This window comes from Xenopus laevis, chromosome 8S (genome assembly GCF_017654675.1).
Source record: "Xenopus laevis strain J_2021 chromosome 8S, Xenopus_laevis_v10.1, whole genome shotgun sequence".
Classification (NCBI taxonomy): domain Eukaryota; kingdom Metazoa; phylum Chordata; class Amphibia; order Anura; family Pipidae; genus Xenopus; species Xenopus laevis.
In genome coordinates, this window is record NC_054386.1 from 77,880,317 (window position 1) to 77,899,534 (window position 19,218).

General features: G+C 38.1%; 1 protein-coding gene across 4 annotated transcripts in view; it reads right to left on the reverse strand.

Moving 5' to 3' along the window:
* arhgef6.S (Rac/Cdc42 guanine nucleotide exchange factor 6 S homeolog) overlaps positions 1-19,218 on the reverse strand; it is a 59,962-nt gene that overhangs the window by 13,986 nt on the left and 26,758 nt on the right. For 2 of the 4 annotated variants that reach the window (XM_041575140.1, XM_018233133.2), the window contains exons 9-17: positions 18,024-18,146; positions 17,040-17,178; positions 15,537-15,596; positions 10,877-11,023; positions 10,257-10,343; positions 9,826-9,904; positions 6,688-6,827; positions 4,456-4,605; positions 2,402-2,422 (exon numbers count right to left, since the gene is read on the reverse strand). In XM_041575140.1, coding sequence (XP_041431074.1) covers positions 2,402-2,422; positions 4,456-4,605; positions 6,688-6,827; positions 9,826-9,904; positions 10,257-10,343; positions 10,877-11,023; positions 15,537-15,596; positions 17,040-17,178; positions 18,024-18,146 — 946 coding nt within the window. The remainder of the gene's footprint in view (positions 1-2,401; positions 2,423-4,455; positions 4,606-6,687; positions 6,828-9,825; positions 9,905-10,256; positions 10,344-10,876; positions 11,024-15,536; positions 15,597-17,039; positions 17,179-18,023; positions 18,147-19,218) is intronic. The other 2 variants (XM_041575141.1, XM_018233134.2) reach the window with 1 other exon arrangement.

Consider the following 19,218-nt stretch of genomic DNA (forward strand, 5'->3'; position numbering starts at 1 on the left):
GCATTCTTTTTTTTTTATATACAGCACATAATTCACAGCAGGGAAATTGAATTGCATTCATTTGGATGTATTGTGTGATGCAAAACATAAAAATCTATTGAGTAACAACATGAATATAACACTCGCATTAACATAACATTTTAATATCAAGTGTGATAGCTCTGAAACGCTACAGCATCAGGAAAAAAAATGAAGGTGACTTTGGTGATGAATTAAGGGATATATTCTCTACTATAATCTAATTCTCTATATCTGAAAGAGTTTCTAATCCTTATGCTTTTAGAATGTAGTATTAACAGTGTATCTAGCAACAGGTTTAAAATGCAATCTTCTTCCCATTTTCTATTCTCATCACATATTCACTGATACAAAACATGGCGAGGTGCTTTATGAAGAATGCTACTAATGCAAATGCGGATAAAATCTATATTCTGATCATGTTGCATTGGTGAAAAACATAACCCAAAAGATATGTTGCAGAAAGCAACTCGGTAACCATGTTATGTGCGCTGAAATGGATTGCTAAGAAAGAAGCATTGCTGCGGGGCACACACAAAACAAAGCTTTTCATAAGCCTGCAAATTAATGACAATGACACTGCAACATTACTAAGTTTAAAGCTATGGAGCTATTCCCATTATTAGGAAAGGGTCAGTGATGCTGAAGACACGTGGAACCACTAATAAAAATATTATGGTTCAAATGGTACTCATAAACCACTGTTACGTATTATAGAAGACAATGGGGCAGATTTACTGAAAGGCGAATTGTCGCATCGACCTCTTCGCACCTCTTCGCCAGGCGCAAATTCGTTAACATTACGCTAATTCACTAAAATGCAGATTTGTGTCCTGGGCGCTGACCGATGGAGACTTTTCGCTAGCGATACTTCTTCAGTGCGAGCATTTCATAGCGAATATTTGCTAACGTTCGTTTATGTCTGGACACTAGTGATCTTACGCTTAGGTCAATTTAAATGGGGTGGGTGCATTAAAGCAGTATGGACTTCTTTATTAGAGATGTTGTTGCAAATGCTTGTGTAAAAGTGGCCACTTTTTATTACAAATGTCCAAGGAACCTTAATATAGACAAAAGAGATCATATAATGCTCTAGACACTTGCCCACTGTAAAATGAATGCTCCATGGCCCTCAAATGTCTGGGGAAAAATGTTAACCCAAAAAAGTTCAAGTTAGGACTTATGCAGGCAATCCAGCTTTAAAAAAGGAAAAGTCGCCAGTGTTTTTTCAACTTTAATGCATTTTTGGCAGACAGGATATGATGTAAGTGACGTCAGATTAAGGAAGATCTAGCTTCATTTTAGCAGTTTGTCTGTTCTAAAGCTCCCCATAGACGCAACGATTCTTCTTGCCGAACGACCGATTTTAGGGAAGTCCGACCAATCCTTCGAAATTATCGTGCGGTTAGTGGTATTCGAACGATCGTACATTTTAGGATTTTTCGGCCGACATCTGTCGGGAAATTGATCGGCCAGGTCAAAAAATCTTTGTTGGTCCCAGTGCAATCTATCTATGTTTGCAGGGCCAAGCAGGCAGCTCCCCTTTGTTTTCCTGGCAAATTGGTCTTTTTAGTTGATGGTAAATTCGTACGATCGTACGATCGTTCTGAGAAGATCGTGGTCTCACGATCAGGATCTGATCTTTTAAAAATCTCAACATCTATGGCCAGCTTAAGGTGGCAAAGTCAACTCTGGCGCAAGAGAAAACGTTCAGTAAAATCCGCACTTTAGTGAATTTGAGGAGCAACAGCCATTCGTCTGAGCGAAGGAGTGCGAACAAATGCTAGCCATGGTCTCTTTCGCTAGTGAAATTGACGTCTGTGCTTGTTCATGAATTAGCAATGTCCCTGCGGATTGGATTTCTGTTGAATTTTTGCTAGCGACGGCCACTTTGCCCCTTTAGTAAATCTGCCCCATTGCCACCCTGGAACTGAGAGCACTTACATCTCAGAAATGGTGCCAGGCCTAGTCCAGTCTTCTGGCTAGTGCAGGCTTGAAAGTCTTATCATAATGAATAAGAGTATATTCCAGTAATCCTATGTCAATGGTATGAAAGGCATGTTTGCGTTAGATTCACCTAACATGGGTTTCTTAAGTAAAAGAAACATATTCAGTAATACAATAGGTACAAATAGAAGGTGGAAAATGAAGACATTTTAGAATGATGAAGTCTTTGACAATTTATGACAATAAAATGAGCTTTGTACACAGTACACTGTTTTTAAGCTTCACTGACCCTTCATGCATTTTGCCAAATACCTCGGAAGCTAAAGGACATTTGCCAAACTCTCACATTTTTTGCAAGACGTTTAGACAGACAAAAAAGCAACATACCCTATAAGCAATTTAAATTGCACAGCTATGGATATGTGACTACCCTTACCTTTAAGATATAAGACATCCTCTAAAATAAATAAGTAAAGAAAGAATGTGTGAGATGGAAAAAAAACATATTGACAAGCTACTAACAGTAACTTCTATAAAATACATATGCCAACATAATAATCATCACTTCCTGTTCTACTATATGATAAAGAAACATATGTGGGGTCATGGGTGCACATCCCTGGCTCAGACATTCCTGAATTAAATTGTCTTTCCCTTACTGCTACTTTATTTTTGCTTTTTCGGCTATGCAAGCAGTGACCTGTCACAATATCCTATTTTATTGTGTTATGTGACCGAAATACATTTAACACAAACACAATCACAACTCACCTTCCCCTCCAAAATCAAAAATTTTAAGTTATAAGTTATTCCCATTTCCAATGCTATAAGTTGGAGGTGCATGCTATATAAGGATGCACCAAATCTATATTGTTTTGGATTTGGTCAATCACCAAATCATGCGCAAGATTCGGCTAAACCCAAATTTATAATAAAAATCATAAAACGGAATCAATTCTAAACAAAAGTTGATCTTACTCTATTTTCCAGAGCTTCAAACTTGAAAGGTAGAATAACAATTCTTTACTTCATTTTGAGCATCCGAACTTAAGGCCAATGAAAAAATATTTAACTAAACAAGAAAGTTAATAGGTTTGCTTTGCTTAGTTAACATCAAATACAAAATACCATCCAATTACAGAGAAAAAGCAAGTCAAACAGATCTCGGGAACTGTTTGGTTAGGGCAGAGACACACGCCCAGATTCGGGGAGATTAGTTGCCCATCGACAAATTGCCTCTTCTTCGTGGCGACTAATCTCCCCAAACTGCCTCCTACCGGCTAGAATGTAAATCGCCGGTGGAATGGCAATTGGAGCACTTCATTTTCCAAAGTCGTCTGAAGTTGCCTCATGAGGAAACTTCGGTCGACTTCGGAAAACGAAGTGCTCCAAGTGCCATCCTGCTGGAGATTAAGATTATAGCCGGCAGTTTGGGGAGATTAGTTGCCCTGAAGAAGAGGCGATTTATTGTTGAGCGACTATATCTTCCCAAATCTGAATGTGTGTCTCTGCCCTACAGATCAGAAACCCTATTACTGCATTCTGCATAATGGAGTTTCTGGATAACAGATTCCATTCCTATATTCTCTGTTCTGTAAGTATATCATAGAGTCAATTCTTCTGAGGTATAGATTTTTCAATAAGGTCTCCAAAACACCCCATTTTAACACATGTGTAAGTTCTCAGTATAATAAACTTATTTTATTTCTAAGCTCATGAGACCAACAAAAATCTGCTCCAAACATGTCAGACTCATGACCCTTGAGATGTTGTAAATTACAGAATTAGAATCCGTAGCTACTTATTGGGTCATCAAAAATTCTGGCAGCTCTCAAATGTAGTAGTGCTCGAGATCTGACACATGCTCTTTGTTGCTACATTTTTTTAGAGAAGAAAGTTTCTATATTTCCTAGGAAATAATTGCCAATGTAATGTAACTCGCAGTGACACAATGGAAATTTGTTTTAACAAGGGGGTTATTTATCAAGGTCTGAATTTATCTCAATATCGGCTGCTACAAACTCCGATCCAACCCGCTCTGGTTTTTAACGCTTATTTATTATTACATTTTCCCGACAATTTGCTTTGCGGGAAAAGCTCAGATTTTCATGATTTTTTCATGAATTTTCCCCGAAATCTCAAAATTTTTCGGACTTTTCACCCGAAAGCTCCAAAAACATTGTGAAATTGCCCGAAACCCCCGACACAACCAAAAATCAATGGGACTGTTCCCATTGATTGTTATGCAACAGCGACAGGTCTGAGATGCCGTGTTTTTATATATTCTGGCTTTTTAGCCCTCGGGTGTATTAAATTCAGAAAAATTTGTGATTTATTTAAAAGTCTGATTTTATAAAAAAAAAATCCTGAATTTTTCGGATTTCTGGGGAATTTCGGGTATTTGGAGCTTAGTAAATAACCCCCATAGTGTTATAGAAAGACAAAGATCAAGCACTGAAGGTAGTAGAGAAAAATAAAATGTCAATTTACCTCTTTGTAACCTAGTGCATATGATGGTCTGAGTGGTGGGGCTGGACGTAGACAACTCAAAGTCCAGGCTTTATCGATTTTAGCTGGTTCCAAAGGTCCTCGTGGAGGAAAAGAGTAGTGAGATGATGGGAACTGTTTTCTATCTGTAAGCTGAGAAAACAAGTGGTAAGATATACCAAAATGTCATTTGATAGATAAGTAAATACACAAGTACAAATGCAAAAAAAAAACTGTAGCACAAAGTATTTGCTATAACATACACCACCTTTTTACAACTACTGTAAATGCAAACAGCAGTCCTATGTACTGGGTAGATTATTCATTCAAGCAGCAGAGGCTTGAGAAAGGGCAAAATTAATGTTGCCTGGTCTTTCACCTTAATAACCACATTTTTTTCTGTTTTGCAACTTGGAGTGCCACAGCATGTTCTGTATTGTATGACTTAATACCCCCGGCAAGGGTTAAGCTGCTTGAGCACCCATCCAGCAAGGATACTTTAAAGTGGTTGTTGCTCTCTTTACCATTGAACAGACACTACAGGCAGCATGTCTTGGTTATCTAAAATGTATGGCCTTACTGGGTGCATAGCTTGGATCTTTAAAAAAATAATGATTACTTATATACTCGAGTATAAGCGAACCCGAGTATAAGCCGAGGTACCTAATTTTACCTACGAAAACTGGGAAAACTTATTGACTCTAGTATAAGCCTAGACACAACTACAGCCCTTTCTCCCAGCAGCGCACATTCTGCCAAACTGACCCCCCCCAGCGATCAACCGGATTTCTTTGCAAAGTTGATGGTGACAGAGAATTGCCAAATGGATTACTGTGTGCATTGTCCCACTGTCCCACTGCCATGTGCAGAGGGTGCTGTGTGATATTGCCATCACTGTTAATCTTTCGTATAACCAACAGAGGACGCTGTGTGATATTGCAGTCACTGTTATTCTTTCATATAACCAACAGAGGGTGCTGTGTGATATTGCAGTCACTGTTAATCTTTCATATAACCAACAGAGGGCGCACTGTTATTCTTTCATATAACCAACAGATGGCACTGTGTGATTTTGCAGTCACTGTTATTCTTTCATATAACCAACAGAGGGCGCACTGTTATTCTTTCATATAACCAACAGAGGGCATTGTGGGATATTGCAGTCTCTCCCCAAGTGAACTGTTGGTATAGGAATGATTAAAAGTGACTGCAATCTCAGCTACTGCCGGCTGACCCAAGTATAAGCCGAGGTAGACTTTTTCAGCACATTTTGGATGCTGAAAAACTCGGCTTATGCTCGAGTATATACGGTAACTCATTTGTCTGTTAGAGCCTATGCCTACTCTAACCACAGGCTCTATATTCTCCAGCCCACCCCACCCCTTCCCGCCCAAACATACAGGTATATGAATTATCCTTTAATTCTGTAAAACCACCCTATTCTATTGTACGGTAAACAAGTGCATTACTAAGTCAGTCAGAGACAGAATAGTTGAATGTTGCCATGAAGACTCTGACTGTTTTTGTTATAAATATGTATGTCGTTAATAAGGAATGACTGGAATTCTGTGTTTTTCAGGACAAATTTAACTTTAAAGGGGATGTATGGTCAAAATGTTTAATCCCCTTTGGCTTTGGGGAGTGAATAGAAGGATTTTTCAAATTGCAAATAATTAGAATTTTTTTTAAAAAATTTTTAGCTGCTCGCAGCACAATCATATCCCCCACATATATGCTCATGCTGCAGCAGCACGCAACACCTTCACGGCCCATGGCCGTATCTTCTTCTTGGTCAGCCTGCCTCCTCTGCTAGTCCCGCCTCCCTACCAATGAAAAACTAGTAGGTAATGCGTCTGCAAAAAAGCCTGCCTACTTGTTTTTCATTGGTAAGGGGGCAAGACTAGCAGAAGAGGCAGGCTGGCCAAGAAGAAGAGACGGCCACGGGCCTTGAAGGTTTTGCACGCTGCTGCAGCATGAGCACATACTGTATGTGGGGGATATGATTGCACTGCGAGCAGCTAAAAAATTACAAAAAAATTAGTTATTTGCAATTTAAAAATCCTTCTATTCACTCCCCAATGCCAAAGGGGAATTAAAAACTTTGACCATACATCCCATTTAAAAAGTGGCAACTGTGTAGCTTTTTGTCACAAATAATATTTTAAACCCACAATGTGAGCGTTTTGCAACTGGTTTTTATAAATGTCTATTTTAAGTTGGGCATGAATAGCTTACCGAAGTGCTTGTCAGAGACTGTGTCTTACACAGCGAAGCATGTGAACCGGTTCCTTTGGTGACGCGATGCAAGTGTTCTAGCCATTCCTGACAGTCCTGACTATTGTTGCAGAGGACAACAATTCTTTCTATCATTGTACCTGAATTGGGAGAATGCATTGAATAGATTAGAACCCACTGAAGAGCAACCCAAACTAGATTTATTAACTGCTATTGAGGTTAAACATTCATCTCACGACTATTTATTTATGAAAACAGGAGAAATGGAAACCAGCATGAATATGCAAAACAGTGCTCATCCACTTTGCAGTTATTTTTTAAGTTTCCTGCAACAGTGAAATGTAGCAAGTAAGTAGCAACCAAACGAAAAAGTTCACTACTTCTACATCCTGTCTGAGGCAGTAAATCTCCAAGCCAACCCTCTCTTAACACCCAAGAAGATGATAAAGGAACCTACCTTTATGTTTTTCTGGATTAAACTATTTATTTGTTGTCAATATGAGTGCCCTTGTACTCAATATCAGTGCCCTTCATGATGTGTCTGCCAATGGAACTATTGCAGGCTTTAAAATTAACTAAATGAACAGGGTTACTATGGCCAGTATGTGATTTCTTCTTTCTGTAGCAATTACACTTAAAGGATAAGTAAACCATTAAAATACGTAAGTGTAAAATGGACGATGGGACTATTTAAAGCATTTTTGTAATATACATTCATTATTTATTTTGTTTTTATTCCAAGATATTAAAGGGATACTGTCATGGGAAACTTTTTTTTTTTCAAAATGAATCAGTTAATAGTGCTGCTCCAGCAGAATTCTGCACTGAAATCCATTTCTCAAAAGAGCAAACTGATTTTTTTATATTCAATTTTGAAATCTGACATGGGGCTAGACATTTTGTCAATTTCCCAGCTGCCCCATGTCATGTGACTTGTGCCTGCACTTTAGGAGAGAAATGCTTTCTGGCAGGCTGCTGTTTTTCCTTCTCAATGTAACTGAATGTGTCTCAGTGAGACATGGGTTTTTACTATTGAGTGCTGTTCTTAGATCTACCAGGCAGCTGTTATCTTGTGTTAGGGAGCTGTTATCTGGTTACCTTCCCATTGTTCTTTTGTTTGGCTGCTGGGGGGGAAAAGGGAGGGGGGTGATATCACTCCAACTTGCAGTACAGCAGTAAAGAGTGATTGAAGTTTATCAGAGCACAAGTCACATGACTTGGGGCAGCTGGGAAATTGACAAAATGTCTAGCCCCATGTCAGATTTCAAAATTGAATATAAAAAAAATCTGTTTGCTCTTTTGAGAAATGGATTTCAGTGCAGAATTCTGCTGTAGCAGCACTATTAACTGATTCATTTTGAAAAAAATTTTTTTTCCCATGACAGTATCCCTTTAAGGGATACATGTACTGTTAATATGAATGAATTTTGTTAAAACTGCACCACCTGCTGGTCATTTTCCAACCAGTCTGACCACCAAATAGTCAAGGAAGTTGTCAGGAGAAATAAAGAGGCCTGGTCTGATGTTCTTCTGCTTAGGAATGAAATTAGAAACCTTTCTTAAATCTCACCTAAGCAGAAGAACATCAGCGCCGCTTTCTTTCTCCTGACAACTTCCTTGACTACTTGGTGGTCAGACTGGTTGCAAACTGACCGGCAGGTGGTGCTGTTGTAACAAAATTCGTTCATATTAACAGTACATGTATCCTTTAATATCTTGGAATAAAAACAAAATAAATAGTGAATGTACATTGCAAAATTTCGTAGAAAAGTACCCTCATCCATTTTACACCCACTTATTTTAAAGGTTTACTTATCCTTTAATAAAAAGGGGAGCTTAAAATATAATAAATGTCATTATGTCCAGTAGCCTTTATGGCAGCTATGATCACTATATGCAATAGTTATACCGTGTTACACCAGCTCAGGAGCAAGGTGTCCCTATAATATATTTTCAGACATTAGAAATACAGTATGCTTAGAATATCCATTTATTGCAGAACAAAAGCAATTTCTAATGAAGGCACAGCAATGTTTTACAGAGAATAAACAGCACTGTTCCCCTTAGTCATTCCTCTTGAAGAAGTGGGTTTTCAAAACTAGAGGGACGGTGTGGCAATGCTTATGAAGGTTTACTTTGGTATTTTCCTTGCTTTGATGGCCAAGCATTTGAATGTCTACCAAACAGTAGGCCAGATTCAATTCATAGAGAAAAAAGTTTATCACGCGAAAACTCCAAGATTCTGAAATGCAATTCAATTAAGCAAAACTTATTTCACTGTTTATTACATTTCTCTATTGAAATCTATGGGGAAAAAATGGAACTGAATTAGGAGAACAGTTTCTTCTCCTCAAACTAAATCTCTTCCATGAGTTTTCATAACTTTTTCTCACGGAATTAAATCTGGCCCTAGATTCGCACCAGACTGCATTTAGATAAAAATATTAGTGAAGTAACTTTCTTTATGGTTTTCATAAAATAGTACATTTTTCCTATTCAGCCTAAATTAACCAAATCAGCAATGGGTATGGGACCAAAACCATCGCTTGTTCCAAATGATAACAGACATATTCAGATATTGATTGGGCTGTGGTCAGTCTGTCAAGACGGACTCTGGGCTGTGTATGCACGTTGCTGATTTGGCCCACAATATTGATGGATGAATTAGCATATATCTGCTCACTTGAGCTACTTCTTTGACCGTCTTTCCATATAAGCAGATTTTACATGTACAGTAAGCTTTACATCGAATTAGTCCTACTGGGAATAGAAATTAAAGTTCTCTGCAATGAGTGAGGGAAACATAAATGCCCTCATAATGTTCATAATTTACCTACATTATGCACACTGCTTAGAAATACAATATATTTCTTTATTAAAAACCAGCAGTAGTAGAAGTAGTAGTGGAATAACATATTTTGTACAAAAGGGGAATTTGCAGGTATTTATCTAGAGGCTCAAAATTCAGACTACTGTTACCGCAGATGTTATAAAATACTCCTTGAAATTAACTGTCCCTGATTTATTTAATGAGTCAAACAACAACATTTATTTAATGAGTCAAACAACAACACTGTGCTCTTCAGGAGATTAAATATATGATCGGCACATGGGGCAAAGCGGGAAGACAAATCTCACCTGCAATTTCAAAACCATTGATGATGGTGTCATTATCTTCTAATTTAATAACTGACATTCCAGTTAAAGGTATTTTCCCCTTCAGAGAGAAAAGAAACAAACAATCATGAACAGCTAACAGCTTTATCAGTCATGCTAATTACCCATCTCATATCCACTGCAGTTTCCAAGGCTTCATAGTTTATATTACTCAATAATGCATTTGTCATGAGTCCAATTCTGTAATAGCAGACTGAAAACCAATAAAACCAATGAAAAATAGGTGGCAAGCACTATTTTAAAAAGACAGTTGAGTGGTGGGGAATATTTTTTTACTGGTATGTGTATAACAAAAAGCTTAATTGTCACCAATTCCCAATATGTGGCCTCTATGCAATGATAGACATTCCTATAGTATAGTGGAAGTAGTTAGAAGTAAGGGCTGTTTCTACCTGATAAATAAATCCACTCATCCGTGGACTAGCAGACAGCATTAACAGCGCATTTGGAAACAACATGAAGTAGCGCTCATCTTTTTCCTAGAAAAGAAAAAAAGAAACTTGGTATATTTGGCCCATATGCTGAAAAAGTAAACAGTTTGGATTGTAGGGTCCCTGGGGGCGACCCTTATGTTCAAAAATGGCAATTTTCTATTTAGGATTACCCAATGGCACATACTTCTAAAAAGTTTATTATTATGAAAATGGTTTATTTACAAGAAGCAGGGTTTTACACAAGAGCTGTTTTATGCAATATATTTTTATGGAGACCTACATTACTCAATGGTATAGTTTTCCTTTAATACTGCTAAAAGTTTCATGGGGAATAATACCATATTTAAGAATACGTGCATTTATTTGATTGGAATGAATGTGAATGTGTCCCTTCTGAAAAGGATTTGCAAACACTGACTGAAACTGCATTCAGCAGTATTTCTAGATGTCTTGCATTTACTATTCTTGAGTGACTGGTAAACAGAGGCATTGATCCTGAAATTACATTCTCTAGGTTGTACAATCTGTTTTGCTACAACCCCCCAAAACTTGTGCTTAAGGAACAACCCTCTACGTACCTCGTTTGTTCCACATTGTATCATGACTTGTGACATGAAGACTGGAGTACCCAAACTTTTAATATCGTCTCCTTCCCAGCCCTGAATGGGATCTGAAAGAATCTGCAGCTCTAGCTGCTTTCTCTTGCGCACATTTTGGCACTGGGCCTGAAAAGAACAAAACATCATTATAGATAACAGAGAACCTATGTCAAATATCCTATCTATTTGGTCATACATGCCATGATTCTTCATGAGCTGAAGAGCAAATAAGGAAATATCTATCATGTATATGTACATACAGTATATCATAATTTTAAAAATCACAATCTGTTTTTGCAACAAATCTACAACACTATACCGCATATGACTTATAGGTTCAAGAGCAATCACATTTTCTAAGCTTCTTAAACACTTTAAGCCAAAAAAGGCTGTGGAAAGTAGGGTTTTTAAACATTTGTATTATCTAGCAGTTTTTGACAAGTATGCCCAAAATGGTAGTAATATACACAAAACTCATTTGTAGTTATAAATACTAATAACCATTAAAGGTTTAAAGGAGAAGGAAAGGTTGAACTACGTGAGCTTTATCAGAAAGGTCTTTATAAATACACAAGCTACTCCGAGTCCTCTGTCAAAATAAACACTGCAATTCTTTCCTTTTAGGGCAGGGGCACACGGAGCTACTGGAGGAGATTAATCGGCCAGTGACAAATCGCACCTTGTTCGGGCCGCTAATCTCCCCGAACTGCCACCCGCTGGCTAGAAACTAAATCGCCGGCAGGATGGCACTCGGATCGCTTCCTTTTCCGAAGTTGCCTGAAGTTGCCTCACGAGGAAACTTTGGGCGTCATTCCGCCGGCGATTTAGATTCTAGCCGGCGGGGAGGCAGTTTGGGGAGATTAGTCGCCCGAAGAAGTGATTTGTCGTTGGGGACTAAATCTCCTCCAGTAGCTTTGTGTGCCCCTGCCCTTATTGTGTACACATGGGCTTCTGTATCAGACTTCCTTCTATCAGCTTAAAACATGAAAATGTTTTAAAGTAATGAAGATATAAAGTACTTTTATGCTGCACTAGTAAAATGGGGGTGTTAGCTTCAGAAGCTCTACTATAGTTTTAATAAACAAACTGCTGTGTAGCCATGGGCAGATAAACTTTGTAGTAAACCATGGGATTTTTGTTGAATCCTGTGTGTGAATGGTTGCCCCCATTGCTACATAGCAGCTTGTGTATAAAAACTATAGTTGTAATTCTAGTTTTAATATTGCAGGGAAACAGCCCATTATACTGTCATTCCTTTAAAACACTTTCATTTTTTGGTGTTACTGTTCCTTTAAACCTCCAGGGCAGGGGCTTGAGCAAGCAGGGAGAGACTCGGCAGGTAATTATGTCAAACCAAGCTAATATGGCAGCTGCTATCCTAAACAAACAGAGGGACATTCTAGAGCTGTTTATTCAGGTATGGTTAAAGCATTCTAGAGAATAAATATAGAGTTCTAGCTTGCACTATTGTGGCTAATCTATTGGCAATAAATTGTCCTCATTCTGAAGCTTCAAATCAATTGTTCTACAACAAATAGTACATGTAACTGAAACGTACTTGAGAGTTATTATATGAAAAAACTGCCTGAATGATTCCTTACACTTAAAAAAAAGAACGAAACCCTATAAATGAATGGCTAAAAATGCCATATTTTAGATATTGAACTTATTGCACAAGCCTAAAGTTTCAGGACTTCAAACTTGTCATAGGGGGTCACTATCTTGGAAAGTGTCTGACACGCACATGATTAGTGAGTAATTTTAGCTGTTGAGAAGCTAAGCTCAGGAATTGTTGCAAATTATCAAGCAGAAAATGAGGTTGCCTGTAATAAAAGGTGATGCTACAAGGCTTATTATTTAATTCTCATGTTATTTACATTGGTTTCTGTGCTGCTATGTAGTAAGTATCTGTATTAATTACTAATCAGCCTTATATTGTGACATTTATATTCTATGTGTACTGTATATTTTGAGTCAGTCCCTAAACTCAGTAAGTGACAGCAGCACAGAGCAGGTTCATTGAATCAGCAGAAAAGAAGATGGGGAGCTACTGTGTGCATTTTGGAGACACAGATCTTTACTGCTAAATGGCTGTGGTTGCCTTGGGCTGGTACAGAAGCCCAAAACATAATGTACAACATTTCTAGCCTATTCTTTAGTTAAGCGTTAGTTCTCCTTTAAGGCAGATGCTCATATGAAAAATGTATTAACTGCCATGAGCAGTTCTCTAGCCAGTTCTCTATGTGTTTGCAAAAACATTGTATAAACGCAAACATTTGAATTTGATGATGTTTACAAGGCCACGCCTGGAATTACCACTGCCTTCGGTGAGTACATTTATTAAAATCGTTTAGAACCACTAATGGCAAATGTATCAAACTGGGAATCCTTCAGGGTACACAGCTATCAGAATTCAATTAAACTGACCAATTAAGTCCATTGCTTCATTAGCTCAACTGGATCAATTAAAAAAATGTAATCACTAGTCAAGCTTTCAGGGATTTGTTACGACTGAGATATCCAGTCCAGCCAATCTGGAAAAAGACTGCCCCCCCCAATTAACATATGTGATCATTCTAACCGCTTCTGAATCAAATCCAATTTATCCGGTTTATTATTTTATAAATAGCTTATTACTGTGACACTTTAGGAAAATTGCCACCCAATTTTCTCTTAATCAGATTTTCTCTCACACTATCCCTTACTTTTTACCTCCTATTCCTCTCCTTTTAACACTAGGGGGCGCATTTACTAAGCTTGAGTGAAGGATTCGAATTTCGAAGTATTTTTTTGGGTACTTCGACCATTGAATAGGCTACTACGACCTTCGACTTCGTTTCGAACTAAAAATCTTTTGACTATTTGACCATTCGATAGTCGAAGTACTGTCTCTTTAAAAAATACTTCGACTACATACTTCGGCAGTTTAAACCTTCCGAGGTGCAATGTTAGCCGATGGGGACCTTCCCCAGCACTTTTCTAAGCTTTTTTTGATCGAAGAAAAATCATTCGATCGATCGCTTAAAATCGTTTGAATTAAATGATTTTTACTTCGAATGCGAAGGATTTAACTTTGAGGGTCGAATTTGAGGGTTTATTACTAAGCAAAAGATAAAAGTTTTCACAAAGTAACTCAAAGGATGAGAGAGCACAGTGTCCCCAATATATTGGTATTCCTATTCAAACGGATGGTAAGAGGATATAAAACTCATACATTCTGTGCGATGCATAGAAATTTGGTACTGACAAATACAGATATTATATTGCAGAAACAAGCCTGGAACAAAACCTATTTACAAGAGGTTGTACACGTTCCTGAGCACACCTACTTCATGCAGAATGTAATAAGGAGGAATGTCCCACAAGGAGTAAAAGGGAAGAGATCCATGCTTTTTGTCTGTGCTCAGGTTGCCTATATTTTAACCTTACTGTACCGCAATTGTATAATTTTATGTATTACTTTTTGGTAATACTTTTTAATATACAGTGTTGGACTGGGCTGGCGGGACACCGGGAAAAAACCTGGTGGGCCCCGGCCCAGCCATGTTTCCCAGTCGGGCTCCGCCTACCTGCTGCTACCGCGCAGCGCAGGCACGCAGTGCGAGGGAGTTCCCGCAGGCGCGCACTGCACAGGTGTTTGTGCAGGTGCACGGCGCACCAGCATTCGCGCAGGAGCGCGCACATGGAGACTGAGAGGCCCGAGAGGTAAGCCAGGAGGGGGTCCCCGGTGACTGCCTGGAGGGGCCTTCATGTGGCAGTCCCGGTGGGCCCCCATTACTCCAGTCCGACCCTGTTTGTATATATATATTGCCAGTGTCGGACTGGGACACCAGGGGCCCACCAAAAAACCTTAGACCAGGGGCCCACCCTCAGTCAACCTCTATTTTCCTAGTCTCTTTTCTTTACATACTATAATCTATTATTCCACCTATTTAGCCTCTTTGTTCTCATAGAAATAGGGAATGGCCATGAAACAGGCCAAAATTTTAGCAGCATGAGGGCCCACTGACACCTGGGCCCCCCGGGAGTTTTCCTGGTATCCCTGTGGGCCAGTCCGACACTGTATATTGCTTTGGTAATATTAAATATAAAATTGTATACATTTTTTACTTGCTACTCTAAAAAGAAGCCATAGCCTGTATAAAAGTGCGTATGTCTTAAAGCTCTGTATACTAATTAACTAGTTGACGACTGGCAGAAAGTGTCTATTGCTGGGGTGTTTGTTGAATTAGTGGAAACTAAACCTCTGACTGGTTGTTATGTAGCCTTATATATTATGTGCAATAGAGAACAGGGAATTAATAATTGTACGTTGATGTTGGCAATGTTTTTGTGGGTGTTGGTCTGTCTTTGGGGTGCCATTACATTAGCCTAGCCTGTGTGTAAGGTGGGTGATAGACTGTCTATAGCCACATCTAACATTACGTCCGCTTCTGTGACATTATCACCTTAAAAAATTTGCACCGTTTATAAGAACTGAGAAGCCTGGGGATAAAAAGAGCAAAATCTATAAAACGTAACTGCAAATCTTTTTATTTCCATGTGCACAGTGGGAAAAATGTCATGCTGTGATTCATTCCACAGTTTGCTTCATACCATAAATATAAACACAATATTTTTAAAAGCTGACATCACCTACCACAAGTGTCTTGAAAGCGGCAGTTGCTTTAAGAACATCTATGTGATCTGGGTGTGCTTCCTGTAAGAGAAAGGAATCATGTTTCGACTATGTAGCGTGACAGATGACTAGATAATCTGACCACAATTATTTAAAGACGCAATGCAAGATTATATCACAATTAGTTATGTTACAAAAGAATAAGTTATACTGTAGCTTTTGCTCATGCTTCAAGAGGTTCTTCACTTTCTGCAAAGTTCTACCAAAAGCAAGACTTCTCCAAATACACTAATGTAGTAAAACAGTAACTTTGGTAGGACTTTGCAAAGGGTGAACATCCTCTTTAAACTTTTGCTGCTCGAAGGCTTAAAGGGATCCTGTCATCAGAAAACATGTTTTTTCCAAAATGCATCAGTTAATAGTGCTACTCCAGTAGAATTCTGCACTGAAATCCATTTCTCAAAAGAGCAAACAGATTTTTTTATATTCAATTTTGAAATCTGACATGGGGCTAGACATTTTGTAATTTCCCAAGTGCCCCAGGTCATGTGACTTGTGCCTGCACTTTAGAAGAGAAATGCTTTCTGGCAGGCTGCTGTTTTTCCTTCTCAATGTAACTGAATGTGTCTCAGTGGGACATGGGTTTTTACTATTGATTGTTGTTCTTAGATCTAACAGGCAGCTGTTATCTTGTGTTAGGGAGCTGTTATCCGGTTACCTTCCCATTGTTCTTTTGTTTGGCTGCTGGGGGGGGAAAGGGAGGGGGTGATATCACTCCAACTTGCAGTACAGCAGTAAAGAGTGATTGAAGTTTATCAGAGCACAAGTCACATGACTTGGGGCAGCTGGGAAATTGACAATATGTCTAGCCCCATGTCAGATTTCAAAATTGAATATAAAAAAATCTGTTTGCTCTTTTGAAAAATGGATTTCAGTGCAGAATTCTGCCGGAGCAGCACTATTAACTGATTCATTTTGAAAAAAAAATTTTCAGCATGACAGTATCCCTTTAAGCATTTTAAAATGGGGACCTAAGTGTCAGATGACATTCGGTGTTGACAATGTTTTATTTTGTTTCAGTTTACAGGCTCAATTACAGATATATAAATCCTCTGTCAAGACTGTACTTGCTTAGTTTTATAATGTACTATATTTAGTGATGGGCAAATAAATTCGCCTGTCACGAATTAGCGGTGAATTTCCGCTTTTCACCACCAGCAAATATTCGTGAATCTCCCGCAAAAATTCGCCTGCGTCAAAAAATTGTGGGTGCGCGTCTGAAAAGTCGCTCGCATCAAAATCACCATGCGTCAACGCTATTCGGACGCCCATTGACTTTAACGCCAGCGTCAAAATTGAAGCAATCGACATTTCGGACGCACGTCCATCAATTGCGCGGGCATCAATGTAGATTTTCACTTTTTTTTGCCGAAGTGAAACAGGAGAAATTCGCCCGTCACTGACTATATTATATTAGGACAACACAATATACTTGCTGTAATACCCGGAAATAGTTTAAGGTACCTCCATGTGTCTTTCCAGTTCTTGTAAGAGAGTGACATATTTTTCTAGCCTGATAAAAGGTTTGCTAAGGCTTGTGGTCAACGTTAGAATACCCGGTATTGGTGCTCCTTGATTCTCCATAAATATCCCAAGTTCATCACTATAAAATAAAGATATAAGTTCTTATCTTACTGGTTACAAAAAAGTAAAAGTTAAAAAAGTTTAAAATGTTAGGCCATATTTGAAACAAGTGTAGTTAAAATATTACCTATAATATAGTGAATAAAGTACCCCCTCTTGTAAAATATAAGGATATTATAAGTTACCGAGGAGTTTCATGACCATATAAAAACACGAGGCCGAAGGCCGAGTGTTTTTATACAGGTCATGGAACTCCGAGGTAACTTATAATATCCTCATATTTTGCAACTGGGGGTACTTTATTTATTATAATACACAAATTTCAGTGAGTCATGTGACAGAAATGACATCAGAACTCACCGTTTATAAGGATATAATTTACAGGATATTCATGGCTTTTGTGTATTATAAGTATATATATAATTTTACCTGACAAAATATTTGCCAGTCTATAGCCAGTATATACATGACAATTAGGGATGCACCGAATCCCTGAATCCTTCGCGAAAGATTCGGCCGAATACCGAACCGAATCCGGGGGAAGGGGAAAACATTTTTTACTTCCTTGTTTTGTGACAAAAAGTGGACCTCTAGAATGATTTAAATCTATGCATATGTGATATAGATCAGGTATAGAAGGTTTAAGGTATAATATTTAGCACTGGGCCTAGTCACTTCTTTTAGACACAGTTGTAAGTATTCTTACATCTGCATTTACATTTTTAAACATGTTTGTTGTGTTAACTCAATTTAAAATAGTGAATGATTCTGTGTTCCTTGTTGGGAATGATTTTGTTCATTTTGTGACACACCAGTCTTTTCAGTAGGAAATCTGAGTAGTCAAAATACACAAAGGCCCCTCACCTTTGCTGTGTGAGAACACGAACGGCCGTCGGATGATTGGAGCAATAGGATAAATATAAGGACATGAACTGATTGAAGACATTCAAAAAACAGCCACCAACTTTCTGATGATTTTCTGGTAACCTGCAGACAGAAATAATATAATTCCTGGAGAAGGAGCAGCTATGTACATAAAGTCACTACAGCTAATGACATATTTCAAAATCAAACTTGATTCTTCTTATTATACAAATTCATCCAAATCCCTGTTCCTCAACATTCTGAAATTAGTAGGGATCAATCATTTGCTGAATGTCTGGGATTTTCAAATGTTTCACACAAACTAGGGATCTAAACATGTTATGTCTAGGTACATCATGGACTAAAGCTGGCCATAGGCGTTTAGATTTTATTCCTTGTATGGTGAATGTTCCGATCTCGATTGTTGGTTTCAATGCAACGATCTAACACTAAGGGGCAGATTTATCAAAGGTCTAAGTGAAAATTCGAATAAAAAAAAATCGAATTTCGAACTAATTTTTGTGAACTTCGACTAGGGAATAGTCCAAATTCGATTAAAATTTGAAAAAAAGTAGAAATGTATGTACTGTCTCTTTAAAAATTCAACTGCGACTATTTGCCATCTAAAACCTGCCGAATGTCTGTTTTAGCCTATAACCTATTTGGAGTCAATTGGTCAATGTTTTTTTTAAAAAAGAACTTTGAATCGAAATTGATCGAATTACAATTCAAATTCAATCGAAAAACGGACCAATTTGACATAAAAACCCCTTCAATTTCATTTCGGTTAGTCTTTTTGAATTCGAATTTCGAAGTTTTTCAAATTCCAAATTCGAACCTTGATAAATCTGCCCCTAACAGTTCAGATTTAAATTGTAGGATAAAAGTAGGAAAAATATCAAATCAGGTTATGTTCTGGCCATTAATTGACAGCAATTGTATGTCCCCCAAATAGTAGTAACTGTCACCCATGGATATTGCAATTCATGCAAAGACATTATCACTATGCAGTAGACATATTGTAACCTGTCTGATTGACTAAATGACCAATTGCTATGGTACTAAAATTGTTGGGACAATTATTTCCCAGACGATCCAAAAATTATATAAAAAGGAGGTTTGTACGACTAGATCTGTGTATCTACAGCCAGCTTTCAGGGCTAGCCCAAAATTATAACAGTACTAAATAAACTTT